The sequence below is a fragment of the Atta colombica genome, unplaced genomic scaffold (assembly GCF_001594045.1).
Source record: "Atta colombica isolate Treedump-2 unplaced genomic scaffold, Acol1.0 scaffold198, whole genome shotgun sequence".
NCBI lineage: Eukaryota > Metazoa > Arthropoda > Insecta > Hymenoptera > Formicidae > Atta > Atta colombica.
This window is the reverse complement of record NW_017259291.1, coordinates 2,843,160-2,862,451: the sequence shown is the minus strand read 5'-3', so window position 1 is coordinate 2,862,451 and position 19,292 is coordinate 2,843,160. Positions and strand designations below refer to the sequence as shown.

The 19,292-nt window shown below is 35.4% G+C and overlaps 1 protein-coding gene across 1 annotated transcript in view; it reads left to right on the top strand.

Annotated features, from left to right (window-relative positions):
• The window catches only part of LOC108686890 (helix-loop-helix protein 11), a 149,820-nt gene extending 131,370 nt beyond the window's left edge, over positions 1-18,450 (top strand). Inside the window, exons 3-6 of the mRNA XM_018192395.1 lie at positions 13,024-13,174; positions 15,938-16,200; positions 16,759-17,213; positions 17,496-18,450. Coding sequence (XP_018047884.1) covers positions 13,024-13,174; positions 15,938-16,200; positions 16,759-17,213; positions 17,496-17,880 — 1,254 coding nt within the window. The 3' untranslated portion in view covers positions 17,881-18,450. The remainder of the gene's footprint in view (positions 1-13,023; positions 13,175-15,937; positions 16,201-16,758; positions 17,214-17,495) is intronic.
• The last annotated feature ends 842 nt before the right edge of the window (positions 18,451-19,292 follow it).

The following is a 19,292-nucleotide window of genomic DNA, read 5'->3' as shown; positions in this document are numbered from 1 at the left end:
GGCGATTTGTAAAAATAGTTAAAAATAATTTAAATATGATATAATTTGATATTATATATTTTAATATAAATTTATGTACATATCCAATTCTGTAAAATTATTTTCAGATCCGTGTCTTGTTAAATTTTCAAATATTTCAGTAAAATCGGTTTCATGTACGAATATAGGATTTGCAAATATGTATATGACGACGAAAGTTTGCTGACTGAAATGTACGCTCTCGATCGGAGTTGCGAGTTTAGTGCGAGGTCATTGTCGTCGATTGCGACAGCTTATCGTCCTGCAGGATACGATAAAGGCACAGTCGAACAAATGGCGGTATGTGCTCCTCCGGAGAAGATTCTGAAGCTAGTCAATCGAGACTCCGCGCGATGCATACAGAGATGGAATAATGCAATACAACGATCAACGAGTCAGATCTCTCGTGTATCCGTTCTCACGAGAAAACCGACTACTGACACTCGATCGCGCTCTTAGAATCTCGCGTGAAGAGTGTCGGATACACGCGAGCACGCGGTCAAACACGCTCTACGCCGCTAATCTGCTATGCGTGACACGGTACCAAAACCGCCACTCTTTTGTAAGCGATTCTTGCGATTCTGCGAGATATTCGGTTCGAACAGAGTTCGTTCGGTTGCAATCCAAAGGGAATCGCTAACGCCTTCTGAAACTTTATTCTGAGAAAGCATAGGTCTACACATCTCCGTCCAATTTTTATATCGTACAATCTAAATAGAAAAATTTAAGTTGAAAAATTTAAGCATAACAAAATTTAATGGCTACGTTTAATCTTTCGAAGTCAAAATCTGTAACATAGTTATACTGAATATGTATAACAGATCTTACACGGAAAGAATTTTGCTGTGAAGAATCTAAAAGTTCTAAAAGTAAGGATCTGAAAATAATTTTGTTGAACTGTCAAAATAGGTGTATCATATAGGAAACTGAAACATGATAAAAAAATTTGATACTTTAATAACCAGCTTGAGTATTCTTCATAATTATCTTGATAATTTAATTAAATTATTTTTAGATCTATATGTATATCTAATTAAATTTGTAAACACTTCAAACAAAACCGTTCTTTCCATATAAGATATATTTAATTTATTAATTAAAATAAATAAAAACTAATTGATTAAAAGAAAGTCACTGATTAATTTCAATTAAAATAACTCAAATATAAAAAGGAACGAGTATTTTATTTTAATAAGAATAATAATAATAATTTAAATTTATAGATATATATGTGTAACATAAAGAAAATTGAATAGTTTGACATTTTACAAAGAGATTTTTAATTGAATGGATTCAATAAAAGTAAATCTATCGTCGGAGGATTAAAGACAGTTTTATCATAGACTTCAAATATATTAAATAAATAAAATTGTAATTTTTCTGGAAAAAAAAGCTAAGATTAATGGTTATTAAATAAGTACACGAAGTGACCTTGGCCTTGACCATGAACCAGCTCATGGTTTGCGAGTCGCTGTCACGGTAGTGGTCGGGCGCCAGCTTATCTGCTCAAACACATCGAATCTGGAGCGCGCTAACTAATTACCGGCTTTTCCATGAGTCTGGTTGAAGCCAGTAATTGCATGCTCGTCGCGCTATCGACGGTGATTCTCCCCCAGAAACGCAACTGCAACCCGACGTTGCGTTCGAATCAGAGTATCAGGTGTACGTTTGTTCTCGTCTCTCGGATTTTGTCTTCTCTTTGGCGCCTGTTTTCTTTTAAATCTATTGCTTGTTTTGCATACGACCTTTGTTTTGCACACGTATTCGTTCTGTGGACTCGTCAATGTACCTTTTTTTTTAAATTGATTATTATCTAGAATATGCATATTTATTCGATTCATGTGATATGACGCTCTTTTAATCGATATATTTTTCTTTTTCTTTTTCGATTTTTTTTTTCTTTTGAAAAAACATCGCTTATTTTATGAAGATACTTGCTACATATCGATAGAGCGATATGATTGAAATACCTCAAAATTAAGATACAGATCTGAAAATAATTCTGGGCCATTAAAATAAATGTATAGAATACTCAAACTAGTTGCTAAAATGTCAAAACTTTTTGCAGCATTGCTTATGCTCGAGTTTCCTATATAATTATTTTGATGGGCTGATAAAATTATTCTCAGATCTGTATGAAGTTAAATTTTTAAATATTTTAACATAATCGTTCCTTCCGTGTATATGTTTGTAAAAATTGTTGCAACATATAATTAAAATACAATATATCTTGCAAAAATGCAACAGATTAATTCTTCGTTATGTAAGATAAAATTAAAAAGGAATCATAGAATAAGTTGTACAATAGATTGATAAAGTCATTCAGTCATTATTTTCATATTTGGTCTATGTTTCTCACCATTCTCAACATTAGGCTTCCGAGGAGTACGATATTATTTCGTCCAAATTTTAATTATTGGTATTCCTTTCAGTCGAAGTTCATGAAATCAAATTTTCTTTTTCTTCGTCACGCTTTGAAACATCGCTCTGGCACTGACATAAGTGGTTTTTTTTATTATCTTAACTCTCTGACTACTACGCGCCATTATACTGGCTTCCCATTAACTGATTCTTTGAAACGAAATGCCACTAATGGCTTCTTTTTAAACGACGAAATCACTATATATATATATATATATATATATAGTGATTTTTCTAAATCTCGATACTTTGTTATCGGCAGGAATGTTCCCAATTGTTTTGATTTGTATTTATTTCATTGAAAGAATGTTAGAATTTTTTTAGTGTTCCTCAGCTAAACTGTGGGTATAGTAATGACTGTTAAATTTATAATGTCAAGTTATATCCAATTGAAGTTTTTTTTTTAATCGTTTCTATAGATCACCAACTCCTACTCAATATGTCGTTAATTTTATTAAAACAATGAAATTGAACAATTTGATATAAGAAAATTTACTAAATTAATTTATTTATTTATTAACTCAAATTTATTATTTATTAAGCTCATGCATTAATACATTGTTTACTTTGAAACTAAACACAAAAATAGATTGATTTTGACATGAAATTAAAAATAATAAATATCACTTAATTCAGGGGATTACGTTATTATTGCACCTTTGATATCTTAACAGTCCAACTCAGTCGTAACCAAAAAAATTAACATTTCTGATTAAGATCAGAGATTCACGTTTTATGTCTAATATCTACATCCGATTGATGTCACAAATTTGAGATTGATTTCTAATGACAGAGGCGTCAGGTTAATTAATCTGCGTTTCGGTGAATGCATCGAGAATTGTTACTCAAAACACATGCAAGTAAAACTAGCAATCTCGACATTTTCAAAAATACTTTACGTACATTGGTGCGAAGCTGTGTGATAGATCTAAAAAAAGTAAGTAATGTAAATGAATAATTTAATCTGTTTACATTCAGCAATAAAGGAAAAACGGACGCAGAACGTGATGCCGTTTCATGAGATGCTACCGGATAGCGTCATGTAGTGAACGGATTATCCGCGGCAAATTTATCCGTAACTAGAGTATCGCTGGAAATCCTATAAGCCAGCGATTTAACGCCTTCGGATATTTGTCGATCCAATGCGAGCTTCCAAATCCGGCAGCAGTACGTGCCGGATTTGACCCACTTATACATTATATTGCTAATCCGATTATTCGAATTTTCTCATTTAAGAACATAAAGATTACGTAATTGTATTGGATAACAACGTGGGAAAATGCAAAAAAGTATCTTCTTTCAATCGATTGGCATTCAAATAAATGAGATTTCTCTTAAAATTTCGTTCCATCCCATCTTTCGTATATGCCTGTAAGATTTCTTAGAAATCTTGATTGGTTTGATTTCTTGAAAATCGTGAGACTCTGACATTTTCATTCATGTGAGAGTAAATTGATTTGGCCTGTATATCGATATGCGTGGTAGAGTATGTAAATATATATAATATCGAGGCAATAAATTGGGATATTAAGTTCTTAAATTACCAATAGTATTCTGTGATCTCTTGAAATTCTTTATCAAATAAATCGCATTTAGTATTAATTATTATATATCGGCTCGTAATGAAGGCTTTCAGAGGTTCAGATATTTTATTATTTATTTTATTTACACAAGAAACACCTAAATTAATAATTAACAAATACGTGAAAAGAAATTAAGAATGTATCTGCAATAAAGGCATTTTCCACCTATGCTTCTAATAATACGAAGACTACGTCGTTTTGACGCGGTGTGTAATGCGCGGTCGTTAATATCGATTCATCGAGAACGCACATATAACTCTCTTCTCTCTCGCTCACGCATTCCCACGCGCATTCCTACCGACTACATTTTATAGCCGGCGAACTCCCGACGTTACAATCTAACGGCCGCGCGACTAGTATGTTGAACCATGGCAAAGTTGTTACGTGGACATTATGTATTTATGCTAATGAACTCCTGGGACACAATTAGACGCCGATCTTCGTGCAAAATCGATACGTAAAAGTTCGCGTCCCGTCACGGACAGGAACTACCCGTGACGGGACAGACTTCGAACACATCTTCCACCGTAAACGGATCAAGTCGGATATGTCGATTCGTCAACTTACCCGATCGGCTTCTGAGCTTCCGGCAAACGTCCGTCGTCAGTCTTTGCTCGCTCGGTTGAGTTAAACTTCAGCTTCGTTCATGCATTCGATTGATAAAGGTGACGAACGGACGTTTGTCACGCTTGGATGTTTATATGATTTCTGTTGAATAAAATTGAATCTTATTATACGTGAAAAATATAACGTTTATTTTAATCTGTTCCTCGGTTATCTAATAGCTTATTAGTATTATATAATCTTTATGTATTTCAATTAACATTATTCTAATTACTATTTTGTTCGTTTTTGTTGCAGGTATGCGAACGAATCATCTTGCCACCACAAACTAGTCGGCCTGTATCGTAAGAATGACATTTTAATTTTTCTTTTTGATTATTTTGTATGTAGAAATTTATTTTTTTATATTTTAGAAGTTTTGATTGTTTGAGGAAATTACTAGAAACGTCAAACATCCATGTTTATATGATCACTTATGATTATTTATTACTTGATTGCAAATTAGTTAATTAACTAAGATCGTCAACATTAAGTTTCTTTCACTTACGAAACTCTAATTTCTTGTATATTTTCTGTATTTGTATATTTACACTGAGAGAAAAATAAATTAAAACTAAATTTTAATAAATATTTATTCGAATAATGCCAATTGAATCTTTATTAAATTTAAACATATATTTATTTGGTACAAGAACTATTAATTTGATTTACCTATCATTATATTTTATTTAATAAATATTTATTTTCCGTAAATGAATACTGTATTAGTACTATATTCAAACAATTATTTATTAAAATTTAGTACATTTTTCTCTTAGTGCATATATGAATATTTTAACCACCAAGCTTTGAGCGAAAGTGGCATTATTCTCTCCTGTGTTTAAATTTCTCATGTCATTACAATTATTTATTTCTATAAACACTCATTGCTAATAACAACGATAAATCGCGTTTTTTTTTTCTTAATCAGTTTCTTCGGATCATGTTGTTGTTGAAACTCAAGAATAACGAGTCACACAGGGAGTAATGTCCTCGAGTGCACGTACGAGAGTGCACTACGCTCAGAATGCAGTTGCATAACACTACTACTGTCCGCCATTCTTGTCCGACACCTTCATTTCTCTCTTTCCTTTCTTCCCTTTTTGTTTTTTATCTTAGTTTGACGCCTCGACGTCATTCCATTCTTTTTTTTATTCTTCTCTCGTTTCTCTCCACGTTTCAGTTCTTATTTAATGAGGCAGGTAAAACTGTAACTGTCGAACAAACGTCAGTACTCTTTGCATCTTTATGTGTGAAAATGATTAGACAAATAGACAAAATCATGCTTGTGATTCAAAATCTTCTTCGAGTGAAACGATAAAAAGTATTATTGAATAATGTTCGTATAATATAAAAGAAACGGAAAAAGATACAAAGTGTCAATTTTACGGATAAATTCACGGAGAAAATTAATTAATTAATTAATTAATTAATTAATTGTATTCACGCATTTCTGTTCTCGTTAAGTTTTCTATCGCGTTCACGCAGCGACTGCTCTTTAACGGAAAAATTGTAAAAATTTTCCATTCCTAAAGGTAATAACAGAAACGCTTTTAATATACCTATTATCTCTCGAGATCAGAATGTGCACCGACAAGAGTTTTAATGCGATTTAAAAATTAACTTGCGCTGACGAGAGCCATCCAATCACTTTAGGTGAGATGTATTATGTACGAAATATTATTCGCTCGCGCTCGCTTCACGGTATGACAATTTCGTCCATCTTATCATGTACAAGGAGGCGGCAATGAACATTTTTAATTACGGCACGACGATAGAGCACTTTGAGACCGCGACATAAAAATGGGAGAAGAAGCGGATGGGGAGATGAGACGCGGTACGTGACGGCGGAGAGTGCTTCGCGGGAAACGTATTTTCGTTCTTGCACGAAAAATGCACTCTCGCGCCGACGTCTGGCGCCGCGGCGCTTCGCCGCAATGTACCGTGACGGACGAACAAATGCGTCCGATTTATAATTCCCCGTCGTGGTGTAATAGCGAAGCGTACGCGAACGAAACGCGAAATATCTTCGGAATATTATACTTCGCGGTACTCTCTCGATTGAACACTCGAGAACACTTTCAGCGTGTGAGATCGCGAGGATTGTCCGGTAATAACCGTGCAATTACGGAAAATTATATGTTTGCCTTATAGAGACAAATAATAGGCGACGCGTTGCTCTGACTACAATCGCAAACGCGAATCAGATTAAAAAAAAAGTCCGCTTAATCGTTATACTATTCTTTTCTTTTATAAGAATTGCATTGCGAATCCTTTGAAATTCATAAAGACGTACGCAGTTCCATATACATAATTGTTCCCCGTTTCTATTGCATTAGTCATTAGTTTAATTTGAAAAGTTTGGTAAAATTAAAAAAGAACTTAATTGTATCATTTCAGAATTTATTATCTTATTATTATTATTTCAGTGATGTGTAAGTTTTATTTTAAAACGATCGATAAAAGAATCCTATCATATCGATTTTCGTTAATTTGTTAAGCTACTTTTACTTCGAGTTTATAATTATCGTTCGGTCAAATCAGAGAAATTGGCCATGTTGCGTACGATTAAGCGTGAAATTCCGTTTTATCGCATATTATGTCGCAATTTCGTCATCGTAAGCGAAAACAGACACCAGTCGTCTTTCAACGTCCGGTCCAGCGTTCGGTTCGCCCTCGCCGCTGCGCCATCGTGAGGCCGGCTCGAATTTCTGGCATCTCTGGTTTCGTCTTAGGACGCCGGCGAAGCCGCTTACTTAGCATACGGCGCATGGACACAAAGGATTCCCTTCCAGGAAGGTGATTCGAAAACGACGACGTGCAACCTACGGGCCTTTTTATCTTTCCCGCGTAGTACCGATCTGACCTCGCTTCCTCGTTACCTCAGCGTAGAGAATCCTAGACCGCGCATATTTGGCTCTTTCGCAAAATACGTAATCGCCTATTGCGACATTCAGAGAGAAAATTAATCAGAAAACGGCAGGAGGTGGAGAAAAAAATAACAGGGATATACAATAATATTTGTTCCAAATCGAGACAAAGAGATGATTCATATTATTATTTGCTTATACTTCAAAAGTGACACAATAAAAAAAATATGATTTTCTAGTTATTATAGTGAATGAATTAAATAAATATTACTCTATCAATTAAAAGTGAATTAACTTAATAGAAATCATCACAGTTCAAAAAGATTTTAAAAAAATTGTCACATCTAAGAAAAAGTGATTTTCTAGGAATTATAAAGTGAAAATAATATTTGAGCATGTTAAATACTTTCTTTTCGCCGATATTATTTAGTTGGTCAATAATTTTTTTCAAGTTCAAAAATAATTTTTTTGAACTTAATTCTTTTAGTTGTGTCACTTTTTTAAGTAACAAAGCGATAAAACAGAAATAAGCTTAAAAAAGTTTTAAAAAATGGTTAAGATCTTTCAAATACTTTTATGTGTGTATGCAAGATTTTATTATTGTAATATATTTTCACATAGAAAATGAATAATTATTTTGATTCCTCTCTTTCTCTCTCTTCCTCTTTCCTATGCTGTCAGGAAGCACAAAATGCAGGAAACTCTTAGTTACAGCAGCTACATTAAGTGAGAGATGCTCTTTTACGGAAATTGATAACTAATTATTTACCAAATTACTTTGCGGAATGTTAATTTCATGCGCCTCTCCCGTGTTTTTGCTATGCCAGCCGAGAACACGTTTGCGAGCGAGCTGCCGCTTTTATAAGCAAGGTAATTACGATATAATAATAACGGCGGGCGTCGTGGCGCGGCGTTTTGCGCGATGAATCATTGGCGCCGTTCCGCCTGCTCGAAAATTTTCGTTCGTGCATATTATGTAATTAAGCGCGTAGAATGTACGGCGCGATAACAGCAATTAATTACAGCAATCCGGACCGCGTCGTTCTGCGAAAGGAAACAAGTTAAGTGCGCTTATGAATTAGATTTAAATAGGATTATTATTAATTCTGCGATTATTACAGTTATTTAACTTTTTATTACCGTCAAACGTACCTAATATAAAAACTTTCAACAATTTTTATTTCAATACACTATTAACAGAGATAACTGTATTATACAAGCGTATAATGTAATAAATGTATAATGAAATTAAAAGTTACGATCCTTTTGCTGAAGCTCTTCATAGGAATACCGGTATTATCGTTTTAACGCATAAAAATTTTAAATAATGCCTTAATTTATTTCAACATTATGACACCTTACATGCTATCTCTTGATTTTATTTCCATTGATCTGCAATCACGATGGCAATTTGTAGTCGAGGAGGACGCAATAGAGAAAAGGGACGCATCAATGCAAACGGGAACAATAGAACACAACCATGATAGTGGGGAATTCCTGTTGGATTTGCGCGCGGAATTACAAACGATCGCGCGAGTGTAGTCGAATGAGGGCGAGTTCGCGGTGGGTTCTCTCTTTCCTCCTCTCCTTTCTATCTTTTTCTCTCTTCTCTCCCTCTTTCTTTCTCTTTCTCTCAGCTCGAATGCATCGGCGCGTTCGTGTTTTGGAATGCCGCCGCCGCCGCTGCAACAAGAAGAAAACGATTCGATTCCATCGCCGTGGCGGCGGAGAGACTCGACGGGAAAGTTCTCGGGCCGAAGAAGGAAAGGCTCGACGAGGAGAATCGAGCCCTTGAAGCGAGGAAGGAGCGAGGAAGAGGGAGAAAGTGTGAAAGGGAGCGAGTGTAAAGGTGTGCGGAAGGGCAAAAGAGAAGGAGAATGTAGTAGTGACCAGTTGTAGAATGCCACAGCTTACGTTGCGTGCCACGACAACGGCGTAGAAGTGCGTCTTTTCAACAATCTCTCAGAGTACCCTTAGTGTACTCTTTTTTTTTTATACAAGAAGAAATTATACGTTTTGCATTGTGCACTGAAAACAATTACTAAATTTTGATAAATCATTTGTTTGAATAGTGCCAACTAAATATTTACTAAACATAACTAAATATTTACTAACATAAAGATTTCTTTGTTACAAAGTCATTAATTTGATTAACTAACTATTCATTTCTTTTTATCGAGTAAATATTTATTTACCGTAAGTAATATGATACTGAAGATAGTTGATGCTATTCAAATGAAAATATCTACTAAATTTTAATATATTCTATATTTTTTCTTAGTGCGTTAATAAATGATAATTCTTAAATTGCTGAATTTTTACATTTAAAATTGCAATTACTTGAAAATCGATCTGATTGTTTTGAAGCAGAACTGCTGGAAGAAATCTAAGAGCTAAAAGAGCTGAATTACGAATTTAAAATAAAAAAAAAAAGAAGTTAATCAATATCTTCTCTACATGTTTAGTGAAAAAATATTTTTTCGCAATAACATGCATTCATGTTCACGAATACGCAACATCCCTTTGTCGATTATTTGAGGGGAGTTGTGAGCTTCATGGAAACGAGTTCAGCAGGTGGGGTCACGAACTCAGGCACGCGATCGCGCGTTGCAGTAGATTTTCCTCTCTTTCGATCACCAGCTGCCATTATTTCGCCCTTCTCATCTTGTACTTCTATATCGATCGCGGCGTATTGTCATCCCATTCAGACTGCGAAGAACCGCAGCTCTAAACTTTTCGTTACGCACCGATGAGATCGGAAGCATATAATAATCGGTGGATTAAAAATTTACCGAAAATTCTGTTCGTGTGTTCTAATGTTTTATTTTTTTATTTAATTATTATTTTTATGAATATTTTTATTATTAATCGCTATCGATTTTCGAAATTATCAACAAAGTTAATCAAAGACTAATGAGTTTTTGTGCGGTAATTAGTGCCGAATTTTTTTATATTCATATAAATAATGATACTAATAATAATATTTCATAAAATAAATTGTTATATTTAGAAAAATATTATTATTACTAAATATAAAAAAAATTAGAATTTAAAAAAATGGAAATCTTGTGAATTTGAATTGTTGTTAATGCATATAAGTTTGAATTATTATTGCGAATGTAAATTAGGCTGCGGATAGAATTTGCAGCCTGTTCAAGAAAGAAAAGATTGTCCCATCTATAAATCGTTACCTGTTACCTGTAGATAACATCGTCCCCATCATCGCCGCTGCCGTCGCCGCTGGCGAACGGCCTTGGCCTGCGTCGAGTTTTGCAAAGCGATTCGGCTAACAAGAATTCGGCACGTGCATTGGAGCTTGGGCTGAGTCGACCGTAGAAGCTGCGTGCGAGAGATACGGTCTTCCGGCCTGGTAATCGACGCCAACCTGCTCCAACAGATTCTTTTTATTCCGCTCCCGAGAAAGCAAAAGTTGTAGTCGTGACGCTCTCGACCTTCTGCGATTAGATTTAAGAAACGCGTTCAGCAATTAATATTGCGAGTGTGAATGAACTCTATTGATTATCTCTTTATCATCAACACGTACCTTTATTACACAACATTTTTTTCAAGTTGATTTACGATCTTTAATTACAGACGTTATTCCGATTTATAATCTAACTTTACAAGTATAATATCACATTATCTGTCTTTAAAAAGTTCCGTTCCTAGTGGAATTTTTTTCCTATTAGACCACTCGACGAAAATGATATTACTATTAACTAAGGCATTTTTTAAATCGTATATACTCTGTGAGCTGATTGTACAAATACTTGTTAGAAATTATAACAATAACCAAAAACGATTTGATTTGTTTTGAAGTTCTTCTGAAAAATATAAATATTTTATGAAAGTTATAATTCTATATAATCGCTCAAAATAAGATATTTGAATTTACTTCTAGGCGATTAACTGAAAGTAAATAATAATTGAGATAATGTTTGATATATTCAGATTACTGACTTGTGTGTTTTTAGTATTATATTTTTTTTATATATTATCTGCCATTATTAATTTTCATTTTATATATATTTGTAAAAAATAAGCGCAACTTAAAATTAATTTATGTACAATGTTTTATTTAATGACTATTATTAAATCTGTTTTTTCTTATAATAGTCAGATTTTGACTATTATAAAATTCATTTTTCATTACTTGCATTTTAAATAAAAGATGAAGCAATTTTAATAATAAATCAATATCTTATGATAAATCTCTTTTAAATTCAATAATTTGATAATTATTATTCAAAGTGCATTGCTTGTTTTTATCGTAATTTATATTCTATAAAAATATTGAAATAAAATAATTTATTATATTTTAATTCAAGGAGCTCTTTCAGATATTTTTATTGTGTATAAAATATCACTTTATTATTTCCAATTATTATGTTAATCGAAGATTAATAAAATATACGGATTAAATAATTTAAATTTAATAATTTGCCTTTTATTTTAGTTTATTTATATTTTGTCTAAAGTTATACTTTTTTATTTTGTTTAGAAGATCATTTATACGAGATATATAATAGAGTTACATAGTTAAAAGTAGAGATAAAGAGAGGAAAGTTGCGCGTATCAATTGCTCGATTGCTCGAGGCTGGTATCCAATTAACACCGAAAAAGAAGGGGCATCTCCGAGGGGGATAATCGAGCACGTTCTTTTCTTTTTTTTTTCTTTTTTTTTTTCTTTCAATGTAAGAACGTGACGCGAAGGACCGGCTGCTCGGAGAAAGGACAAGGCGGTGGTAGACATCATTCGTGCATTTACGATCGCAGCGTACACGGGGCATCTGTTCGTTAACCACCTGTCGGCAGGTGCGAACCGTACACCCGGCCCCGTTACCCCGCGCAGTTGGTATCAATCGGCCCTTTTGTTTTTGCTGGACTGTTCTTCGAAGTCATTCCCGTTTTACTACGACGTAGTACGCACGACACGCGATAGCCTCCACCGGATGTTATCGGCCTATACGGAGTATGGTCCCCTTCTTTCCATCCCGACCACGTAAAACCCTTTAAGCTTGTGACACAGTAAACAGGAAGTCCCCGGTCTTCTCTTCTTCCCTCGGCCGATGATGATCTGGTGCAGGTTGCATGTGATACGTAAGGAGCACCTGCGATAAACGCGATCTCTCTAGATTTATTATGAGGTCTTCTTTTCTTTTTCTTCTCTCTGTCTTCTCTTCTCTTCTCTCGAATCCTTGTCTCCGATGTTCTCGACAATTTTTATTTCGATGTCTTTTCTTAATCGTAAACGTATTTCGTATTTTACACAAATTTACTTTAGCGCGAATTTTAACACAATACTGCAAAAATGTTTTGAAACCAACAAAAGAACTAACAAGAATGGCATTGATTATGAATCAAAAATTCTGTTCGATCTCACAATAATGTTATTTTTGTTTTGGACTCTTTCGTTGATTTAATTAGAACATTTTTCTCAGTAAAAAAATGGTACACTTGAAGATTGTAATAACTTGAAAAAGTATTACGATTTGACAAGAAATAATTCCTGTTTATTTATGTTATAGGCTGCGATACTCCAACAGACTGCCGAATACATATATCAATTAGAGCAAGAGAAAACACAACTGCTGTCACAAAATTGTCAACTAAAACGATTGGTAAATCAACATGAAGGTGGCGATGTACCTATCAAGAAACGCAAACCCGATACCCAAGGTAATGCTTTGTCAACTTTTAAAACAAATTTATTTTGTACAAAAGTGAAAACATTCATATATTTTTTTACAAAAGAATATATAATTTTATCAAAATAATCTCAAAGAGATCGTCCGTAAAAAAAATGCATTACAAACCGTGAAAATGTAACCATAATGTAAAACTGCATCAATAAAACATCATGTCATTGTTTGCTGGCAAACATTTGTATACATAAAGAGCAATAGAATTAACGTTCGTCGGCCGTCATATAACATGATTTTCCAAATGGACTTGAATTATTTATCACTCGTGCGACCGCGATTGCAACGTCCCATGTGGATTTGGGATCGTAAAAGCAAAAAGCGGAAACAGTCGCTGCAAAGCGCGAAAAGTTGCGCGGATATACATTGCAGTCCGCTTATTTTACGGTTTTCCCGCTTTTATACGGCGCCACCTCGAAGTTTCTATAAGTTATTTCTCAATCGCGAAATTGAATTGTTGCATTTCTGAGACTTCCGTTCAAAAGTAAGTAAATACCGTCGTACTTTCAAATAAACATGGACTATATGGATTTTCACTTTTATGGTAAATTCGACCATGCTTTGCCACAATATACATATGTAAAAATCAGAAATTTCTTTTTTGATCCATTCATAAGTAATCTGATCTAATTTATATCGAATTAGTACATTAGTAATCATATTTCGTAATAAGAGTGGGGAATTTTGTAAGTAGGAATTTTTTAATCTTGTGTCGACAATGTGGTCATTGCGGACGCATTTCGAGAGAGCCGTTCGTCATTTTCGCGAAAGTAATTACATTCTTCGCGACTTGATATCGCGCGAAAGGATGTACAGGATGTACATATTTCAAGAGGGAGGCTTAATATAATAACGAGGTGATACTATCGCTTATATATAAATGAAGAATTTCCATAAAATTTAATTTGTGAAACTCAATTTCATTGTTATCTACATGAAGGAGATCTCTTGGAGATCCTATAATATTTTATTATTACTTTTATATTTTATTATTACTTTTTTTATCGAGATATGAAATAAGTGGAAAGAAGTCTCAATATTTTAAATAGGATTTCCTAGTAATATTAAAATTTTTTATTTTAGTGTAAATAATTGTTAAATCTATGATATGTTGCACATGCATCGTTCAGAAAGTAATATCAGGAAGGTTAAATTTTCGGGGATTATAAAGGGTCCTGAGAAACGGAGAGACAACGGCAGCGTCAGGACCGTCCTCGAAAGTCTTTATTACTTCGAGGACTAAATACAAGGGACGAATTAAGGGTACTCTCTCTGTTTCGACGCCAGTGGCGTTTCGACGACGTCGCTGTCGCCGTCGCGGCGGTGTGCCTGTCGGAAAGTATCTGTCGCGAACTTCGGCCGAGACAATTTCAATTTCCGGTTCTATCGTAAATTAGTTTCCTCCGTTCGATAGCGTGGCGATATTCAGAAAGTTCGTCGTCGGCTGTGCGACGAAGCGGATTTAATGCCGACGAACCGACTTTTATCGATCAATCGCGGTTAACCCTCCTGATTGCCTTCAAATATCAACCCCAACATTTACAATAATTATTCGCCCAATGGAATAATATTTCGTAATCGAATCTGCGGGGAAGAAGCTAATTCGAAGTCTTGATAATTTATTTAAAATAATTTTATGAATATTTTTTTTATAATGCAAATAGATGAAAAATTAAGATATAAGAGATATCTATGTTTTCGTATTTAATGTTAATCGCTGCATTCAATAAAATTATTATTATTATTATTATTAAATAGAAAAAAAAACATTTTAATTATTCAGTTTACGTTTTATTTGAATGATTATAGACTGCCTAATGAAACTTATAAGTATATGAATATAAAAACTAATTAAATGTTCAATATCGTGTAGACAGAGATTAATATTGAAATATATATTATATTCTTAGGATAAAATCATGAATAAAAAACTTTATAAACAATTTAACAACATATCTCTTTTAAATTCACATGTAGGCTGAGGAAAAAATTGATATTAATAGCTTTCGATGTCGCGATGATCTCATTGATACTAATAGCCGATAATCACAGGTATCGTTCGAAATCACATTAATTAATAAATGTTCGATTGATTGAAAATGTTTGCAAGGACGACGGACAATTTGCTGTACCGTTACCACATTATAATTCACCGTAACATTCTATGATGTCAAATAATGTGCAAATGAAATGAATATACAGGAACCTTACATTCACTTCGCTTTAATATAACATTGAAACAAACGGACTGGCCTTTGATCTGCGCGAAGTGTAATGGTCTCTATATTTGCTCTATATCGTAAACAGTGACCAGATTTAATTTCGCTCACGGTCTCTCGCATTCATTTATATCGCGCGGACAGGTTGGTACACTGCATGTGTGCGCTGGAAATTCATTGCGGTTATTCGCCGACTGTAATCCAATTTTACAAGCCTTTCTCATAAATTAGTTTCATAAAAATGTCAAGTTGTTTTTACTACAAAAATTGTTTTTTACACCTATTATTTATCTAACATATGTGACTTTTTTATGTAATGTTTTCGCGATGTTTGAAAAGTACAAGAAATTAGAATAAACAGTAAAAATAATTAAAATAAAATATTTTTGTTCTAATTATTTTTCAAATTCTTGATTTTAATTTATTCTAATCTTATTCAAGCGCTGATCAATCAATTTACTTTTTTTACAAGATATTATGATTCAATTTCTCTCTCATTTTGATTTCTTCTGCTTTTTCAGGTGTTGTCGTTAGTCTACCAATGCACGTTAGCGAGAGCGGTGACGAGGGCTTAGGTAGCATGTCCCCCGAGCCGTTGTCGGTAATCACAGTGACCACAGAGGGACATTCCGTTGTGAACAGCGATGTGGTGGAGCTTAAGCGACAGCTAGATAGGGAGCGTCAGGCGAGACTGCATTTAGAGAAACAAATGAGAGCAATTCAGAGCCAGGTGTATCCAGAGAGATTCCGAGACAATCAGCTAATCGCTTATCAGCCCCACGAGGTAAATTCCATTCCCATATTGCTTTCACTAATTTTTCGGGAAGTAAAGTAAAAGTGGACTTTGTGCAGATATAAATTAATCGATATAACTTTAGGAAAAGAAGAATAAATTGATTAAATTGGTAATATGAAACTTTATAAAATTTGTAACTATAAAAAAACGTTATGAAAGCGCGATAACAGAGGCCTTAACTGGAAAATCACAGTCAATGAAAACGAGCGATTTCGATTGTTGAGAGATCGCTATCTGTACACGTTACAGAAAATAATCCAACCGTAAACTCGTTTGACCCTCGAGGATTTAAACGTTTTTCAGCCGAAAGATATTGCAAACATTGTTTTAATCGTTCGCGTAGATAACTACGTCTGATAACAGATCGTTGCAACATTGTATACCGTATTTTATTATTTTGATTGAATTGATTTCCTTCCCTTTCCCTTTTCCTGCGTTTCATGTACAAAAATATTTCATCTGGTCTTCGCTATGAACAGACAGATCGCAAAGAGACAAGTTTCACACATGCGATTATAAATAAAAAAAATGTCATTACTTTCTTAGGTAATCGAGCATACGGACAACGTGATGGCACAGGAAACAGAAGAGGCGGTAGCCACGCTTCAGGTGGTATCGGTCATGTCTTTGCCGCCGGTAGGCTCCACTCAAACTGTAGAGACGTCCAGTCCGGATCCAAGCTCGCCGCCCTTGTCGCCGCAGCCGGCTGAAATGGTGTCGGAAGAAATCAAAGAGGAAGAGTCACGCGCGAGTACCCCCAAGATTGTCGCCTTCGCCCAGAATCAGGTGTTCACGGCGATGGAGGAACCAACTACCGCGGATTCGTTCTCGTCGTCAAGTCGCGTCACGTACGCTACTTCATCCTCCGCAGATTTCAAGACTGGCTCGCCTCAGTACATCACCGCGAGTCCCAGCAGGCCCTTCTCACCGGTTACTGAACCACGATTACCCAGTGTTTTAGAAGCCGCGATGAAGGCTGAACCCAAAGTCGAGGTGGAGAGGTAATACATGCTTATTTTACCTTAAATACAAATAAGCAATCAATCCCTATTGTTATTTGCAAAAATTGGGCCTAAGTCAATAAGTAGGATTACTTTAGAAATGACATTTAATTTACCTTTGTTTCAAATATCTAAATTGTCTAATGTGACAGTCATTACATCACATATAAGCATTTTCTTGTACAGAAGAGTACTGTAAGTCCGAGTTTTTGTCCGAGGAAATCTTATACACGAGATCTAATGAGAGTCAATTTTGTAATAAAAATTTTCTTGACCCTGCAGGTTGCCTTCGCCATCAAGTTCCCTAGATGATGGTACGTCGCAGGCAAGGTTATACATCGCGAACACGTCTCGACAGAATCTGGAAACAATCGTCGAGGCGATACGTCATCTGGAAGGTGACCATTTATTCAGTGATGAACCTGCGCAGGATGTGCCATTGGCACTGACCAACAAGCAACAGCAACAACAACAGCAACAGGCGACGGCGAACTCAACGTCAACGAAATCTGCGACTACGTCCGCCTCTTCCTCTTCACCCTCGACGACGTCTGCCACGGCAACATCCGCGAAACAACGGATACTGCACGCCGATCGTTTCCTCCAATTTCATACGCAACAGCAGACCCAACAGCGACCCGGCGTGATCGTGGTGAAGCATTCGTGATCCAATAACACCCCGCACTCCGTACACTGAACTACACATTCAGAATGACGATATCCTCACCTCCATCGCGCGAAATCATCGTGGTTTATCATTCGAAAATGAGGAATCCCTGTCAGCCGATTCAAGAAAACGTTCGCAGAAACAGGAGACGTAGTAACGATTATCACGATCAAGAATCAATCACGTGTATTCTTCGCGCTGAAGAACTGGGAGATATATTGCGAGATGTATGAAGAGATGAATTTTATGTATGTTCCTATTAAGCACTTCGTTCGTCTTCGCCTCGACAAGGCCGCTAAGAAGGATTAATAATGCATGCGATTGAAAGATTTTTAGATAGAAAGGACAAAGTGATTTTAAATCGCGGATATAGTTTATAGGTGAAGATCGAACCAAGTTCGAAGCTTGACGAAAGGATCCTCATTGCCGAGTTGTCAAAACGAAACGACATTATCGCGCTTTATCTCATGTAAATACTAACGATTCCTCCTGATCATTTCCGACGATCGCCACGAGATAGCTTTGAATCTCGAAGAGTCCTTCTCCCCTCTCTCCTCCCCCCCCCTCCCCTTTCCCTCCCTGGAGAAAAGTTCTCTTCCCTCGCGAGAAAATCACGAGGCCCGAAGTGGACGTTTCTCCTTCCGTTTTAATGGGTAGAACATTTTTAAACTTAAGCGAGTAACTACCACGGTAATATTTCTAGCGCGTAAGGTTGCGTACGCTGTATGATATACATATATACAATATTACATACATATATTATTTGTAAAGAGTATAAAATATATATACAGATTTACGTTCTTTTTTTACATTGTTACGGAAATGAAGAAAATAATGACTACGCGAGGAAAAATATTATGATATAACGACGCGATATATGTTCTTTCGATACTTATTACGGGGTTACCACTGGATAATCGCGAAGTAATTAGAAGAAAGCGGAAACTGTCGAACAACAACAAGGTATTAATCAAAATACATCCACATTCAATGTTTAGTATTTCACATACGTTATAGAAAAGCATGGAACTACGAAGTGTAACTCGCGATCAGTCAAGCCCCAATCCGTGCGCATATATGACTCCTTTCTTCTGTGTTCTCGTGTCGCTCGAGACGTATCGCGGGTTGAAAATTCCGTTTAATCTGTGCCAAATATCTCCAGAGAGTACCCAGACGTTTTGTTCCTTCGTAATAGATGTAATGTGCGTAAAATGTAAAAGCGACGGCGCCGGTCGGTACATTCAGTAGATCGAAAAGCAGTAAGTTTACGATCGCTCGTCTTCTCTAATTTACTCGTCAATGCGATACACGGCGACCTGGAGATGCCGTTTCTGTTTAGTAAAGCGACGGCTTCTCTCGGCCGTCATTCCTGTTGCGTCGCCGACCACAACCGACCTCATTATTAGATTAAC